Raw genomic sequence first — 18,682 nt, forward strand, 5'->3', positions numbered from 1 at the left:
CTATAGCACGACCATTTCCTGCTTCGGATTCACATTTTTCTCCTTTCGATTCATCATCGTATCAGGGATTTCTAGTTTCACATCATTCTCGAAGCTTTCGATTCATCACGACCGGTTCCTCGTTCGATTTAATATCATCCTTCGTATTATCCGAATGTCATGTCCGAAATATCTGAAAAACCATCTTATGCAACATTATTTTGTTTTGCACAAGCTTTTGGGGAAAAAATTGAATGTTTTGCACAAAAGTAGATATTCGAAAATTCTTCGCATATTTGTTTTCTAATTTTTCGCCTATTTGAGAGTGAGCGTCACCAAAGATGTCTCATTAAGGGCATTTTTGTCCCAAAATCTCTTTTGGTGACTAAAAACAGTTAAATTTATCTAAAAGGTTATTTTCAAAAATACTTTGTTTTCAATGGCAAAAAAAAAAATTTTCCCTAATAATTATCTCGAATTGTTTCAACCTTCTAATCATTTCAAATTTGGATAGAGTATGGGTATCACTATTTGGATATCCGATATTCCAATCCGAGTATAAATGTTTATTTATTTATTTATTTATTTAAATTATTTGAAATAATTTTAAAATAATTTATGATTTAAATTTTAAATTTAATATTTATTTACTTTTATATTGATAAATTATATAAATATAAATTGTGAAATATAATTATTATCTTATACAATACAAATTTGAGTAATTAAATACTCATTAAGAGATTAATAAAAAATGTTTATACTGGTACAAGTTCAAGTAATTGAATACTCATGACAAAGTTAACAAAATTATTTTATACAACCAAATATTTAAAGGGGTTCGTATAGTTAGTAATTAATGAAGCATTAGGATTCAAATTCGAATAAAAATAAGGGTTAATGTTTCAAAATTGCCAAGTATTCTATCCGTTAACAACTCTAAATGGCGTTATGAAATTTGTTGTTTTTATTTTTATTTTCTTTTGAGGATTTCATAAAGTTATAGGATGTTATAAGAGTTAGCATAAACGGCAAACTCCTGACTTATGAGAGGGACAGAAAGTAAAGGGAGAGTAAAAGATAGTAGCATCTTACAAATTGCAACCAACGACACCAAATCCTCCATCCACACAAAATATAGTACGCAAGTAACATTATCTCGGAGCTCTCCGCTGCGCACAAAATTTGTAATGACAAGGAATATACATGAAACAAAATTGTATCACCATCTTGAGTGTTAAACTCATGGCTCTTGCTTGTAAACAGTGCCTCCGACACTATCATTTTACAATGGCTCTCGGCAAAAGATAGGATCATGCCTGTCTGGGTTTGTAATTCAGAGTGCCTTAACACCCTCAATCCCTCATGCCCCAACGTGATTGGGAAAAAATAACTCGCTTTAGTGAGAAGACAACTATAATAAAATCTTTGTCCAGCTCTGCTGAACCAACCACTATTCTGAGTGTAGATTCATTTGTTGGCTGTGTTATTTACCACGCAACTTCTTCTGTTTTCCTACTTTGAAAGAATGTTTCTTACTTCCTGCCTCATCCTTTTTGCTCCTACTCACCTCATCTATCTTTCTCTTCTGACCTCTGGCAAACCTTTTCTTGAAATTCTTCTTGTTCTTTTCACCATTTCCATCTGAATGACCCTTCATTGAGTTTTTCACGTGCTTAGCTCCTTTAGCCATTTTCATTCTACCACCATGGGCAGCGGATATACCAGGTTCACTTGAATCAGGAAGCTTGCCACTGTCTCTTTTGTCCCTCTTTCTCTTTCTGTGTTCTACAAAGTCATTTTTCTGTTGAAACGTACCCAATCCCTTGTGTTTCCTCTTTTGAGACCTAGTAATATTCAACAGGTAGTTAGAAGACATATATATGCACACAACCCATAATAAACTAAAATACAAGAGAAAACAAAGTATGTTGCATCAAGAGATCAGACCCCTCAGTTAACGAATCCACAAGTACTGTCTCTGCATCATTAGCATCAACTTCTTTGGGAGTTGTTTTGCTACGTCGGTTCTGCAATAAGATAGAAATTATATATACCCACATGTCACATTGTAGTAGGATCTTCATAAAACACATCTGAGGAGGCTTAAAATGGCACAGATTAACCACATATTCTGGGAGCAAAATGGATACTAGGTACCATACTGGGATCAGGAATAAGGGTCTAGCACACTGGTGTGAAGGAAGACCTTTTTCTTTATTCCAGGACAAACTTTGTTAATAAAACATTTTTACACCTTCAGATCAATGAGATCACTGGACATCAAATGAAAGTGTAGATCAGGGGGAAAGAAAGGAGTGCAAGAAAAGGATTCAAAGCCTTCCTATGAGACCAAAGCCAATTTTCCTCACTATGAGAATTCATCACCCCCTTTACCAAATGTCTTGGGGGAGTATGCAATGTATTCCTCAACATGTTTCAATTTTCTTAAACTGAAATAAAACTAGTAGGCTAAATATAAGAAATCGTTACCTCTATAACAGTATTCAGAAAGCCCCTATGCTTTTCTGGAGTAACCAATTGAACGGCAGCAATACCACACTTCCTTGTCACAATCTCCAATATTATAGTGACCTATAGAAGAATGAATGCACAGATATGAAAAAATCCTCCAACTCGAACTGTCTATATTTATATAAAGTGAAATTCTACTTACCTTTGATCTGAAATGGTTTCTCGAGATAGATGACCACTGGACAACTCCATGAATGATGTCGGAAAGAAAATTCTGCAGGTCTTTAGCTTGCAAGGAGGACACCAAGACTTTGACAAACCCCAAAACAGCCTGTCAACATTGTACAAAAACCTTGTTACTGAGAAGCAAAATTATTTTTCAGCAAAATGCAATAAAAGACAATCTTAATTTGGCACGAGGGAAGCTTACTTTTATAACTTCCACAGCTTTAGTTTGCAGCAAAGATAAAATAGAGGAAACAAGATCAGGCACTGAAACACAGATCTCTGGATCATTATATACAAGAACTGATAGTGCAGCCACTGCTCCACTCTTAATGTGAGGAGATGAACCAGAAAGATATCCCATTATCTGTATAGTAGGCAACGTCATTAGTTATATACAAGTTATCATTAGCATTCAGATGTCAGTGATAATAATATGCAGGTGCAACAAGTTGACAGATATCATCTGCAAATGCAACTATCTGAAGCAACTTGGGATAAGTTAAAAACAGCAAACAGATTTCTAGTGTCAAGAATTTTCTTAAACATGAATATCATAAATTACAAATATGCGTCCAACTTAAAGGGTTAACATCATGTTTTTGGGCAGCATGCCACTTTACTGGAGGAAGACATTTTAGCCTCTAGAGATGGACTCTATGTTCTCTACATTTGTCTTGGAAATGAAACCTGCATCTTCTCTTAATTTACTCTAAAACTTACCTGCAAGAAAAGGCTACTGCTTTAAGACCATTCTAGCTGATCTAAAAGAATTAGTATATAGTTTTCTGAATAAATATTTTCAACACTTAATGCCCTGGTAATGAAGTCTAACATATAAAAACATTGATACAAATACATACAAAGTCAAAGCAGCCAAATTTCTTTACAAGAAGAATACACATGTAGACAGACGAAATGACCCTTACCATGCTAATCAGTTTGTGATAGGGTGGATCAGATCTGAGATCTGACAAGTTTCTTAAGGTAGAACTCATCTTTAGGAGTATATCATAAGTTGCTTTCCTAGGTTCTTCCTTCCCCTGCATATCAAATATAAATAAAAATACAATGAGCTGCATTACCCTATAAACTAAAGAAGAGAACAAAAGTAAATAATTAAACTTCTTTAGTAGCTCTTACATCTTTTAATGTGACTATAATCTCATTAAGAATGAGAAATGGCTTTGTATTTTCTTCCAATGAGCTCATCTGCAAGAATTTTGAAAGTTCAAACTGGAATTCAGCTGCCATCTACATTTAGTTCTCCAGAGGGCACAGTATTAGACCCATGTGAACAAAAGCAGCCAACTACAGTGCTGCCAAAACGAATGGTTTCATAGAAGCTAGACAAAAAGAGAAATGTACATGATTTTGCAAAAAAAAAAAAAAAAGATATTAAGTCTACAATGAATGGATGCAAGTTCCATCATGTAGGCATCAATGACATTGCAATAGGCCAATTCTCCATTACTGCGACAGCACCAATAACAGCTCTTATTTTCAAAAGAGTGAACAAAGTTGTTTAAAGAAGGAACCACAGGCTTGTCATACTTTCTTCATGGCAAGAGGCCCTAAGAGAACTACACAACTAAGGTTTAACTGGCTCGTTTAAAAAAAAAAGGTTCTCAGAGGCATAAATCAGCAATAATGCTAAACTCTCTGTTTGACCAAATTAAATTGTGATGAGACATTACCATAATCTAAAGCATGAATCACAATCAATAAGAAGTGCGTGAGAAAATAACACCAGTTACATCTTGCTCTGATATAAAATCAGATGACCAGATATCCCATAAAGAATAGAATACATGAAAGCATAATCGAACAGGAATCTCATTTCTCAAACAGGATAAGCTTAGATGAGATTGAACCTTCAAGGTCTGAACCATTAGGATGTTAAAACAATCAAGCCGGCTTCTAAGAGATGCAATATCAGCAGGAGATTTTAGTCCAAGTAATAGATCAATCAACTCCACCACTCTGGAAGAACAAAACCAAGCATGTTCCTGCATCATAACACAACGGAAAAGAGGAAAATTATATCTCCTAACATAAGATGAAGATTATGAATAACGAACCAAAAAAAAATAAGAACACATACCTCTAAAACTCTGCTTAAAGTGAAATATGCTTCACAATGACCAATCTCATCAGTTTCCTAAAAACCAGAGGTTAATAAACATATACTAACTAGATTAGTTAGTTTCAAAAATAACACAAACAGCACCAATCAGAGATAATCAGATATCTTAAATACCTGAAAAGTTTGCTTTACTAAAGCATAGATAAAATCAATAAGATCCTCCTCAGCTCCTGCAACAAAAGAAGATGCCAGCTCCAGTATAACACACCTGCATAAAAATATATTTTCTTAGCACCATCATCAATCTCTATAACACTCCATAAAGAGATTGCCAGCTCTTAAAACTTTTGTCAAGTCCAAAGCAAGTCAACTAGAATCATCCATTCAATGCTCCCAAAGACATTCACTCTTAGTTTGTAAACAGATTTGCTTATGGTTCAATGCAAATGGAGCAGATAGAAAGCACTCTCCTTTAGGCTCATGAGGTCAATGTAGTTAAATTTTCAAGCCAATGATATACATTAAATGACCTTTTGCCTTGCAAGTCATTTTCCTAGGAAGTGTTGTTACATGGCCATACCCGCAAAATGAACAAAGGATTCAAGTAAATGGCACATCTTATGTCCACAACTCCACATTCTATAATGACAACAACAAATGCCTGCAGTAGAGATGAAGGATGGGACAGTCACTCCCAAAAGAATGTTGCAGAGAGTCAAGCAACATCAGCAACCATTTAATGCTTACTTTCTACCAATATGATTGGTAGTCCCTTGTTTGATAAATAGGGGGCCTCCTCAATAACTGTTTCAAATAAATGGTAAAGAAAAACAACCAATCAAGTCACATAAAGTCAGTTAGGGTTAAAAGGAGAGTAAGCTACATTATGGTCCCTGAAATGTGTGAGTTGCTTTAATTTGATCATATGATTTTGGGTTAAGACAATGTGTTAAGTATCAATGTTGTTGGAATTTAGGGGCCATAACTGATTTGGTTAGATGTAATATCTCCTAGGAAAGTGCCACCATATAAACAGTATGTTTTGATAGGAGGTCAATCTGAAGCCAAAATCCATCCCCACCATCATGTGTAGCAGCAGTGAAGCCATGAGTTTCAAGAACACAAATCCCAAAAATCCTTAACTCTTCTATTTTTGTTGGGATTGCCCAAATCAATTAACTTGGCTTCTCATATTAAGCACATTAGCAAAACCAATCTATTAAATCAAAAGCATGTATAATAGTACTGAATTTGAATACCGTATGAATGAAATTATGTCAATATCACATCACCACATGTAAGTCATGCAACCAGTTTTTGTTGGCTAATACTAGCACCTTCCACTCAAGGTCTTACATTGCTAGAGTATTGATAATTCATCATTAAAATAGTAGATATAGAATTATCAAGGACCTGAAATAATGGCTCTTCAACTTCAGGAACTGAAGTATGGCTAGCACAAAATCCCTATTTATAATAAAAACCACACAATACAGAAATACAGGCAAATTAAGAAGCTGTTAAAGACTTGCAAACTATCAGAAGAAACTGCTGACTCAACTGGAGCATTTTAAATTCAAGAAGTGAAGTCTGCAACATACCTGTGTGCATCTTTCCCCGTAGTACTAAGATTGCCTTGCTCTTTTTCCATGCACTCATTGGCATTAGCAGCCTGCTTTCCAATTTCACCTTCACCATCAATGAACTGCAGCTTCTGAACCAATGACACAAAAATCCTTTTGGTAATAGAAGAATCTGTGATAGAAGCCAAGCATCCAATGGCATCCTGAGAAAGAGATTAGAATATATGTGAAGTATTATATAAATAAGACATCAACCGGTGTTTCAAATTACCAGAAAGGGGATATATATCAATCTCACACAATTCGGTTTCCCAACAAAGAACCTTTCACTTCATCAGAGTAAAGAAATTTGCATAAGTCTATCAAATTTCAAACCTAATGATGTTGAAAGAATGACAGATGTGAACCTTTAGATATAAGCGCTTTGCTGGAAGTGAACAAACAAATACATCACTCAGAGCCTGAAGCAATGCAGGAGCACATGACGACAAAACCTTCATGTTTCTGGTTGCACTTTTCTTTGAATATGAGGCTGAACTTCTGAGCTCTAATACAGAATCTCTCACTGTGAAATTATTTGCCTCACCAGCATCCTTTCCGGATCTAAGTATACTTTTGTTTTGATTGACAAGAATCTATGAAAAAAATTTTGTATCAAAAAAATATGAATACGGATATTATACAAGAGTACACAAGTAACAACCTAAAAATTTATTTGAAAAAAGGATTATCATAAGGTTCTAGTACTTACAATAATATTGATGATAAAGATAAAATGAAGTAAAAAAAAGAACCCTTACCTGTAAGGCAGAAGCAATATTTTCATGCATAAAAGAGTCCTCCTTAAGAATATCAATCAAAAGTTCAGCCAAAGCTTTGAACGTCTTGTGCATATCAATAGGATAGCGACAAAAGGCAGGTAGTAATCCCCAGAGACCATGAGCACGATCCTGCAGATCTTGACGAATTACAGACTTTTTTACTGAATAAAGTGGAAAAAAAGGAAGGACAAAAATTTTTTAAAAAAATTAGAAATTGCCATAAATTACAGTTCAAGAAAAACCTCAGAAAGCAAAATACATAGAATTATGAGGCACAAGAGATAGCTGTCCAAGTAGTATAGTTACAATGAAATAGAAATTAAAACAAGAGAGAAAAAGAGAGATACTGAGAAGGAGTAAATGCTCAGCACAATAAATCCAATTTTGTCTATAAATTAAGAACCAGTACCATACAGGCAGATGTAGATAATCTCATTCTGAGCTGTTATACGCTTTTTCATTTTATACACAGTAAAGAAATGATAGGCTATGTAGCAAAAAGAAAAAGAAAAGAGATGATAGGCTTCTCAATGAATGGTTGGCCGATGTCATCTGTAGGGCACAAAAACACCTACTACAAACCAGATAAAAGCTTTGGCAAGGCAACAACTACATCTCCTAACAAATGGGGTTGAATGTCTTTGCCTTGGTAAAGGAATCCCTATATTGAAACTTTAAGACATATAATAATGAAAAACTATTTCAAAAAAGACAAGTTTTGCATCACATATTCCATCAAGTTGCAAAAGTTGGACAGGTCCAACCACTTTAAACCAGCCAACGGGATGTTAGGCTAGATGAATTGTGAAAAGTAACAATAACAGAGCAACTCACAGAAGTCGAATAAAGTGAAAGAATGTTTAAGTCACTTTGCACAGCTACAGTTTTCACACTACTGATTGTAGAGATGATATTTAGATATTAATTGTAAGTCTTTATTAAACCAATCAAAATGTCAGGTCCCAGATAAGGATCTTCATATTCAGAAGCATAATGTCAACTAAATCCTTGGCCTTCAAAATATCCTTGAAAGAATCATAATCCGGTAGGTTCACATCAATTTAAGCATACCATCTTTCCAGGTGCCTTTTTATGTGCATCTTTACCCTTCAATATTCAAATCTACTAATAACCATGCTGTGAAGAAAATTTCCAAGTGTAAGAAAAGTACCTTTAGAACTTGCCAGCTGAAATGATTTTGCAAGTGGCACTATACTCTCCATATAATACCTGAGACATGCTCCAACAACATAGTCTTTCAATATGGGTACCAACCAGACGTTTGAATAACTGATGTCATCCGAATGAAGGGTTATAGGCAACAGAGTCAGTATCCTTTCCGGCCCTATAACAGTAACTGCTGATCCTATACAATTCTGAAGCTGCAAATTGTAATAAAAAAGGATATCAATAATCTTTCCAGTTATCACCAAGGAAGATACTCTAGCTGAAGTAGTGAACTAACATTATATATAGAATTGGCACAACATAATGCAACATCTTGTTGCATCAATGTTAAACCTCTAATCAGATAAATTGTTAGGATGTACATGGGCATAGCTAAATGTGGCAAACAGCACACATTTTTCAAACTAAATATATTAAAATGCACCCTGCAGAAAGAGAGGAATATGCAGGCTATCTTGCTTACTCATAATCTAAGGGCCAAACATGCCAACTAAACAGAAACAAAGACCTCCTTGTAGCACAATAACAACCCAATCTTTACACTTATCTCTGTATCTCTAAAATACGCATTCCCTTGATTTTGCTAAACTTTTCCATTCTTTACAAATTTATTCTACCTACTTGCAACATGTCACATAAAAGTTGTGACTTTCAAAAGTACAAGGCAGATATATCAATAAGCGCTTCCAAGAATAAATTTTAGTGAAAAAATAAATAACTTGCTAAAACAAAAATTTTAATTCAGTAAAATGTCATAACACTAAAACAGAATATTGACAAATTAAATCTGAAATTATATTAGCAATTTAAAACCACAATACTAATCAACTAGAGAACAAATAGGAAAAGAAAAAGCCAAGACTTACATGGTTCATGTTAGACGTGTCCCCCTTCGCAAGACTCATCAACTCAGCAAGTTTATGTACAATGCTCTTCATAAATATATATGAGGATTCCCCTACAACCAATAGAAGCACAAGTATAAGCAGAATTTGTTGCACAAGTAAACATGCATACTTTGAACTGAGCAGGAAGAATGCAATCCTGACCAACAATTAGGTCCTAATGACAACTTTTCACATTCTTTCGTCTTAGGTTCTCTAAGTGAAATAAGTTATCTATTGTACACTGAAGGGCAAACAACTTGTCACAATACTGCTCCATTATTTTTGTTTTTGATCATTGTACAAAGAAAACTAAAATTCATTTTATAGATATAGGCTTTAGGAGGTAATTTATATGATATTAGCTCTTACCATGACTAGGGATTTCTAATTTTGGTTCAGAAAATAGCCTGTAAAAGGGTTTATACTAAAATTATAATGAAGACCACCAATTTTGAATGAAATCAATTTTCACATTTGTTATCCTCCCTTTTTTTTTTCTTCCCAGGGGAGTTTTAACTCCATTAGCTAAAGCAATTGAACCATCTTCACTAACAATTTCAAAAATCATGTCTACAACTTGTTTTGACTGAGATCCAATTGTTACTTTTGTGTCCAATTCTAGTGATGAAGGTTATTGGACCTAAGCCACATCAATTTTAAGCATAGATTATGAGAGCCCTGTTGAGAACACTCAACTAAATTAGTCCCATAAATGCACGGGACCATTATGCCTTCATCACATTTATCTTGAGAAGTTCCTCCTTCAGAGTAATATATATGTTTAATGTGAATTACTAATAAACCATGAGATGACAATTAACAGTTTTAGACACAATGTCAGTCAAGAAACGTAGCACTACGCAGCCAAGCACTTGCATATAGCTCTCTAAGGACAATTACAAACAATGAAATTATAGTAAGAACCTCATTTGTTATGGTGTTGTACACATTACTATTAATCAGACATCTGTAAAAAGTTCGCATGAATCTAGAGTATCAGTTCCGGTGCCATAGGGAAAATATGTACAATTGTATAGTTCTTATGCAGCAAGTAAAGAAACAATCCAGCATACCAAGTCTCTGAAACAAAACTGTCAAGACAGCCATAACATGCTCATTTGGAATTCCATCACTTGAACTAAGGGTATTCTCAAGGATAGCACATATAGATTTTATTGCATCTGCTTCCTCACTTCCAAGACCATTGTTTTCAGCAGAGAAAGACTTCAGATCTATATGGTTGCTAATCAACTCCTTCATAATAACTGATGCCAGTGATGTTGTGCTAGCCTCAGAAGTCAAAAGAACTACATCAACATCGACAACATTATGAGAGGAATAAAATTTTTTAAAAGTTCAGCATTGCAATCACAACATCCAACAGAAAACCATCAGCAGCAGCAACAACAACAAATATTCCATCGCATTAAAGAATAAAGATAAACTCTATGTCTCACATGCAAAGCAGAACTAGACATCTAGACAAAGATACTTTCACATTTTAATTGGCCCTGAGATCAATCAACCAATGATGCCATGTTCTATACTATGGTAAATTGCTGACGATTACTGTTTTCATTCAAAATTCGCTATATTAGATTGACAATATGGAAAGTAAAACATTAACCCAGTAAACAACATGCCAAAGTGTTCTGGAACAATTGTAAAGGCATGTTTTAATATGTCGCACAAAAGTAATGCCATGAGGGAAATGGGCACAGTTGATTTCTAGGAATATTACAATAGAGAGATCTTCAGTCTAGGAACTTCAAACTATAAAATAAGTTTCAACTGTGTGGCAATAATTTAGAATCATTTGAAAGAGAAAAAATGTGCATATTACAAAATACCATTTAACTACCAGAAATATTAATAAATAAGACAAGCAGCATCACCATAGAAAAACCTCTGAGAAATCATCACAAGAAGTAATAAAACTGTTCATTCGGAGAAAACATATTCGATAAACTATATTCTGATTGCTATTTAAAGGAATGACAGAAGGTGGTGATGATCCACTGTATCCAATAATAGATTGTAAGACAAGGAAAAACCAAGTTTAGCAATGCCAAAGTCCATTACCATTTGTGAAGACAAAGTAATAAGCGTATCATATCTTCTCATAACTAATAGTAATAATAAGATAAGCATGTCATATCTGAAAAAACATATGAAAAAGCATACCTGCTAAAGAACCAAAAACTAAAGGAACGTTCTTCATCCACGAGTTTGATTCCCCAGCATGAAGTTTGTCTAAAGCACATTTTAACAAAGTTGATGCAGATATGAGAGTGTCAACAGGATTCTTCTCTCCAGAGACATAAGAAGCAAGAGAAACTATAATGTTCTCCATCTCTGGTATAATTGCTTCAACATTTGAATTTCCAAAAAGTACTTCAATAGTTTTATGAATGTTCCTTGTAAGTGAAGAGAACTCAGAACTCATAAGCTTACGTAATTCTGATAAAATTTTTAAACGGACTTTGGCAGAGAGATATGGAACAGCAAGCTTCACCAGATCTAACATATGAAGGACCTCCAAATTTTCAGGTTTTGACAATGTTTCATCCTTGGAATCATCTCCACTCTTAATGGTACTTAAGGTAAGCGCAAGGGGCATATGCTTTTTAAACAAGGAAAGCACTAATTTACTTGCCTCCTTGATAACGATTGAGGACTGGAAAGACTTAAAAACCTTCTCAAGATATTCTTGGGCACATCTACGGACCTGCAACAAAAAATTAAGTCAACACATCAACTTAACTTTCTTTACTTCTTTTTCTACACATAAGTCACTATCACTAGCAAGTTGCTAGGGTTATTCCACAAATAGTGAAGGATTACTTCAATCTAACTTAAGGGCCATTTTACAGATACACTTGATTGGGATGTATGTAGCTCTCAATGCAGCTTATACAAGAAAACCATGCATAAGAGCATGAGCACACAAGCTCCAATACAAAGAACTCCCTAAGGACTTAGGAAACTATCAAACTCTTCTGAAGCCATTTTAATCTCTATGTTCTTTTTATTATAGCATTCATTGACAAAAACTACATCCTGTGAAACCTAAGCATGAAAGCATCATCATGCATAGAAGACCAAAAACAACATAATGATGCTGATGACACATTCCGTAACATAATGCAAACAGAGACCATAACATTCATCACAAATAGAGAGTGAGCAAAAATAAATAAATACATAATACCCTGTTTTATTGCTTTGCTATTTACTTCTTCAAACATGGGTAAAAATAGAAAGCAAAAGATAAAAAATATATATTAATATATTTATTTTGTTAAGAACGAGAAAAAATTTAAAAGGAAGTATCAAAATTAAAACACAATTGACCAGAATATAGCAAAATCATGAATTTTCCTATCTCTAAAATTAAAGTTTGTAACCTTCAGTCGTTAAAAAAATGTTTTCGACTTTTGCATCCAAAAGGTCATTTAAGCTGTGAAAAGCAAGTGATAAAAGCAACAAGTAAACAGAGTCTAAATAAATATCTTAACAAAACCTTGGGACGTTTATCAATGGCGAATCCAAGCAATGTCTCCAAACCAAAACGAACCGAATGCCAATCCTCCAAATCACAAAACCCATCAACCAAAACCCCCAAACACTTAACCCCGCTTCTCAAACTCGCCACTCCAAGCCCCTCCTTCCCTACGACCCTCACCACAACTTCCACCGCCTCCTTCGCCTTGTCACTCGAAATCCCTCCTTTTGGAACTAGAAGAACCACAATCGACAAGAATGTCAAAAGCGCACCGACTGCCGTCGAATCCAGGGTGGTCGCTGAGTCATCATCGAGGGCGGAAATGGCGGCAGCAAAGTAGGCGGGAGGGGAAAGAGGGAGGGACTCGGCGGAGAGGATAGAACGCATGGCGGCGGCGGTGGCGAGGAGGTGGCGGTGCTGTGGGGCGGCTGATTTGGAATAACGGTCCATGAGTTGCTGGCAAATATTGGTCCCATCTTTGAAAGGGGTTTCGGTTTCGTTTTCGAGTTCGAGTTCGTTTGGGTTTTCTCTAATGTCTTCCTCTGGGTGATTTGGGGTCTGTTTCTTCTTCATGGTGGTGATTTGAAACAGATTTTGGGGTGGGTATAGGGTTTAAGACGGTGGTGAAGAAGGGTTTAAGACTTGGTTTGGGTCTGGGTTTTTCTCCTGGGTGCAAATGATATGGGCTTAAGCCTTATAAGTTTGGGCTTGAGCAAGAAGACCCAACATGCCCTTCTATTATTATTTGTTCATTTTCAGAATCAGATCAAACCAAATTAATGTGTGGCATAGCTTAGCTTTTGCCTGATTCAGTCGGACCTTTATCTGGCTTCTTTCCACAAGCAGCCCCATACAATGTTTCTTTAGCCCAATTCCACAAGGCTAGTTTTTAACATTAATCCTTTCTCCAAAATCATCCTATGCATCTGCCATAAACTTAATAATTAATTATTTAATGCATGCATATGTGTTAACATGTCAATTACCTAAATCTGCTAATATATTAAAATAATAATCCGTCCTGATTATGCATCTTCCAAGGGCAATAAGAAATTGTCTCGAATTGGAGAGAGCAATGGTGAGGTGACGCTTGAGGTGATGGTTCAAAGTCCTGTGACTAATTAACACTCGGGCAGAAAGATTTCATGACCATTAATGCTTGGAATTTGAAAGCAAGGTTTCCGTGGGGTAGGTAAAGGTGGAGGTGAGAGGATATACGTAACGTAGTATGTATATATAGGATGAAGCTTAGTGGTAAGGTAAAAGAGGAAATTAAGTGGGAGAACATCAACCTTAATATTAAAGCCGAGGGACGTACGTATGCCTCTCTGGGTGAATACGAAATTATATGACCCACATACCGACCACTGTACGGACCTGCAGGCTGCAGGTATTGCTTTAATATAAGGCTTGCTCCCTTAATCAGATTCCGACTTGTAATACACCTAACCATATATCATTACATTTGCCCTACAATCCAATAAACCTCGATTAAGGAAGTCTTTTCCATCTTTCCGATCAAGTGTATACCAGGATTTCATTTTAAATAAGATGTCGGTGGTAAAACTTAACAACTGTATATTGTAGGGCTACCTAGCTAGATAGCCAGCCACCTCATTGGAGAAGCTGTAAATATATAAAACACGAGTTGATCACTTGAGTATCCCTTGACAATTGCTGCCATTAATTTCTTGGCCGACGTCATCGCGGGAATGGGCTTGAATGATTTCCGTGTCACCGTGCAATAAAGCCAGAAATTAAACATGCCGATCCGTAATATTACCTTCAATCATGCTTCCGACTACGTATATATGCCACAATCCATTTCTTTATATCTAATTAGCGTCGAAATTTAATTTGATTGTTTCAATTCTTGGGCCAATATCTAGCAGTGGGACTTCTCTAGTTGGTGAAAATATTTGATCCCATAATCTTTTTTCCTTCTTCTTTTTCCAAGTGAGTCCCATGATCCCTCTAGTCTTTCAAAGCTTTCTTGCATGTAGTTACTGCCACGAAACATATCCAATTGCTTTGCTACAAAAATAAAAATTATATTTTAAATTATGTATTATATAAAATCGAGCGAGGAATATATGTAAAAAACTAACAAGATCGTAATCTAATTGTATTACTTATAGTATCATAATTTATTTGTGTCACTAAATTTGTACATTTCTTTTAATACTCTTCAAACTCAAGGTGGTATGATAATAAAAAGGAAAAAAAAAAAGTGGTATGATAAATGCCAACTTGACTTTGAAAACTAGGTTTTGAAATCGATATAGAAGATGTATTTTGATAAAAATATCAGCGATTAGATTGGATGAGAATAATGAAAAGTCCCATAAGTATAACATGATGACGCGCAAAATAAAAAAAAATCCCAATATGAGTGATGCGCTCATGAAACACATCATTGTGAGCAATGTAGATAACACTTTGATTATCACAATGAAGTATAATGCCATACCTTTTATTAATCGACAGGGCAAAAGTGATTTAGGTCAAATTTGAAAAAGCATCATATTTTGATTCTGTATTCAAACAATGTGAAAAGAAGAATTGAAAGAGATAACATGTTTAATAATGTCAAAAAATCACTTATAGTTAGAGTATTAATGTCTTTAAATGCAAAGAGTGGCAAGGGATAAAAATTCAAATGTTGAGAAATCTCTCGTCAAATTATTGCAATTGACTTAAAAACTTTAAATTTCTTCATCTTAAAGTCAAAATTAGCAAAAACAAAGCTAAAATCAAAATCAAAAGGTCAAAACTATTGTAAACAATGACGTGGTGAAATGATTTAGTATAAGACGCCACTAATTAATAGACAATGTGATAGATTGACATGGTGGAATACTTGATGTAGGTGTTACAAAATCTCACATCAAATGGGTAAGGGAGGGATCATGAACTTATAAGCATACACATTACATATCTCATCAAGTTAAACTTTTTAAAAAGAAGATAATGATCCCATGATAAAATAATATCAAAACCAACTAAACTCGACTCTGATATCACCCTAAACTCTCTAATGGATGGAGAAGGCAAAATGACCTTACCATGATGAAATCATCGTGAATTCAGATGGGTGAAAATATTACAAAATCTTACATCGAATAAATAAGAAAAATATCAGAATTTATGAATGTAGGCACTATATATCCCATCAGATTAACCCTTAACCTTTTAGGGAAAGGATAATGTCCCGTAACACAAGCTTAAAAAACTAACCAAGTCCAACTAATAGTGGGTCAAAGCCTGCGGGCTCAGTTAAGGAGCTTGGCTGATGGACACCTCTACATATATAGCGACATTTCCTTTTGTCAGTAGCAATAGCATTGATTGTTCCACGCTAGCTAAAAGGAAAACTTTTATTTTAGGATTTAGCTTACATGTTAGATCCATTTGGAGTTCAATATAAAACTTAAGAAAAGATTAACTGTGTCTAATGGTACTAGTGAAGGATATATTTATAAAATAAAAAATGTAACGGATGTATCATATCTTGTTGAATTTAATGAGAATAATGTATTAAATAAAAATAATTAAAAATTTTATTAACGAGTATTCAAAAATTATCTTTAGATAGTGTCTCTAAGCATCTATTAATCGGAATCCAAAAACTTATTTATCAATTTAGGAGTTTGAATTGTATTTAAATGAATGAAATTTAAGATGAACTGATTAACCATATAACTTAGTTTTGTCTAGTAATATATAACTTACAATATTACTTACTTAGTTTTGTCTAGTGTTGCAGTTGTGATTAACCATCTTCCTTTAGGGTAAATCTAAAATCATGTGTAAAAACAAGTAAACAAGTTCAATTTGATTTTGAAATTGAAAAGACATTCTTATTAATCAAAATATTGTATTGCAAATTTTACATTATTTGATATCACATTTGTGATTAAATTTTATAATTACCAATCACTATGCAAAGTGCAGGTTTATGTAACCGTTTCAACCTTTAGATTATGGGACTTGTTAATAAGTGTTTTTTAGGGACTCTTTAAAATTTTTATATTGGATACTATTTTTTTTAATACATTAAAATGAATCAAATTAATTATCAATTTATTTATTTTTTAATATAATAATATAAGCAGATGAGTCCAGGGCGAAGAGTGTTGGAGTTTCATTTTCCAACGTAAGAGCAGAGGCAGAGGATTCCAAGTAGCAAAACATACGCGACACGTGTCTTTTGCTTTCATGGAAACTTCCATTCAGAATCAGAAAAAGATCGACCGTCGAAACAGAAACGCACCGGGACGGGCAAAAGGGAGGGGTGGGACCCATCCTCCTTCACTTCGTCTTTGTCGTCTCTCGGACAATCCGGGCGCCGGCTCCTGTCAGGCTGCTTCACTTTCAATTTCAGACGCGTGCTTTGACATTCCAATTAACAGCAAAAATGGGAAATAATCAAAGCCAAACCCAAGGAAGCAACCGACATGAGGCGTCAATGCTCACTAAATAAAATAACAGAGAGAGATTGTGGCCCACGCGCCTTGCTTCTATTGAGCTTCGAAGAATCTATGGTGTAGAATTGAATGGGTTAAGAATCTAGCTTTGTCCGTCGAAGCAGTTTAGTACAATGTCGATTCAGACCCTACCCGCTGTCACTTGTACGCTTACCAATTAATTGGACGAGTTACCCCATTCCTTCCAAAGGGACTCCTCCTCCCAATTCATATCTGCATATCGGAAATTGTCGGCATGAGTTCTTCTTTTCTCTTTTCAAAGTAATTTATTTATACGACATTTTCACTTGCTTATGGTCATTTTTCGTATAAACATTGTACCGAGAACAAAAAAATCTAAGAAAAATTATCTCTTACAATTGTAGCGGACCAGAGATTATCACATATTTTATAAAAATATATTTTTAAAAAATTAATAAATTAATATGATAAAGAAAATAATATTTGATTGGATCGGTCATACAAATTCATAATTGGGTCTAGTGCAAAGTTTTGGAAGCTTGAATCTGGGTTAAGAGTATTATTATATCAATTAATAATAGATTTAAACTTAATTTTAATTTTTAAATATTAACATAAAAATATTTTTAATGTTTCAAATAATAAAATGATATATAATGAAAAACCCTAGTTTAAGTCAAGAATTGAATTTTAAAAAAGTCATCTCCATAACATCCGGTTTGTAGTACATTAAACATTTCAAAAAAAATAAATAAGATATTTTAATTTCATATTAAGCAAATAAAAATATCTTAAAAAAATTATAATAATGAATTCTGCATATCTCAAATTAACCTTTGAAAAAAATAATAATCTCGTAACACTTATCTCTAAGTACACCTTTAAGTTTCTCATGGACGGAAGTAAGAAACATTGTCACAACTATTATATAATGAAAATGGAAGACTAAATAGTAGTAAAGCATTATTTGTAGATTGAATATGAATTAGTGGTGAGAGGAGACGGGTGTCGGTGATACATTTGTATCACCGCACGATGGACATGAATTGGCAAGCTACGTGGTGCTCCTTCCTCATTCATTCTCGCCGTTACAAGTGACGCAATGGTCAACCACCGATTGAGGTGGGAGCGCCATGTTACAATCTACATTTTCAAATTAAAATCATAATTAATTTCTGGCAAACCAAATATTATTTTCAATTTACTCATTTTTCTTCGTCAATGCAACTACATAAAAATGAGAGGTAAAATCATTTATTTATTTTTAATTATAATGTAGCGTTGTTAGAGTTTCAAAGTTACATCTTTAGTGCATGAGATTAAATTAATTTCCATAAATTATTGGCAAAAGTTTTGTGAATTATTAAAAAATTTTGCATTTTCTTTTTGATGCCAATCCATCTAGCAAACCTTAGAAAAAGTGGGCTTTTCTCTTTGTTTTATTTTTTTCTGGCAGACAACAAAGTGGACTTTGAGAACCACTGG

At 34.3% G+C, this 18,682-nt stretch overlaps 1 protein-coding gene across 3 annotated transcripts; it reads right to left on the minus strand.

Annotated features, from left to right (window-relative positions):
• On the minus strand, window positions 1,043–13,354 carry LOC18598918 (RRP12-like protein). Of its 3 annotated transcripts, none has more exons than XM_018122075.1 (18): window positions 12,768–13,354; window positions 11,429–11,972; window positions 10,318–10,551; window positions 9,224–9,315; window positions 8,341–8,551; window positions 7,149–7,306; window positions 6,756–6,983; window positions 6,367–6,551; window positions 4,940–5,033; window positions 4,784–4,840; window positions 4,554–4,688; window positions 3,823–3,933; window positions 3,609–3,722; window positions 2,885–3,046; window positions 2,657–2,785; window positions 2,473–2,574; window positions 1,930–2,009; window positions 1,043–1,826 (listed from the first exon to the last, which is right to left on the minus strand). In XM_018122075.1, the coding sequence occupies exons 1-18, from the start codon at window positions 13,320–13,322 to the stop codon at window positions 1,466–1,468; spliced, it is 3,552 nt and encodes a 1,183-aa protein (XP_017977564.1). In that variant the 5' UTR covers window positions 13,323–13,354; the 3' UTR covers window positions 1,043–1,465. The 3 variants fall into 3 exon arrangements, with proteins under 3 accessions (XP_017977564.1, XP_007028716.2, XP_017977563.1); XM_007028654.2 differs by having other exon boundaries at window positions 3,823–3,891; window positions 7,149–7,330; XM_018122074.1 differs by having other exon boundaries at window positions 7,149–7,330.

The sequence above is a fragment of the Theobroma cacao genome, chromosome 5, assembly GCF_000208745.1.
Source record: "Theobroma cacao cultivar B97-61/B2 chromosome 5, Criollo_cocoa_genome_V2, whole genome shotgun sequence".
NCBI classification, from domain to species: domain Eukaryota; kingdom Viridiplantae; phylum Streptophyta; class Magnoliopsida; order Malvales; family Malvaceae; genus Theobroma; species Theobroma cacao.

Excerpts from the sequence above, each read along its gene's own strand:
- LOC18598918 (XM_018122074.1), bottom strand. The coding sequence starts at position 13,322 with ATGAAGAAGAAACAGACCCCAAATCACCCAGAGGAAGACATTAGAGAA. Across the intron at positions 3,047-3,608 it reads ATCACAAACTGATTAGCATG|ATAATGGGATATCTTTCTGG; the intron begins GTAAGGGTCATT and ends CCTACTATACAG. Across the intron at positions 1,827-1,929 it reads GTGGATTCGTTAACTGAGGG|GTCTCAAAAGAGGAAACACA; the intron begins GTCTGATCTCTT and ends GAATATTACTAG.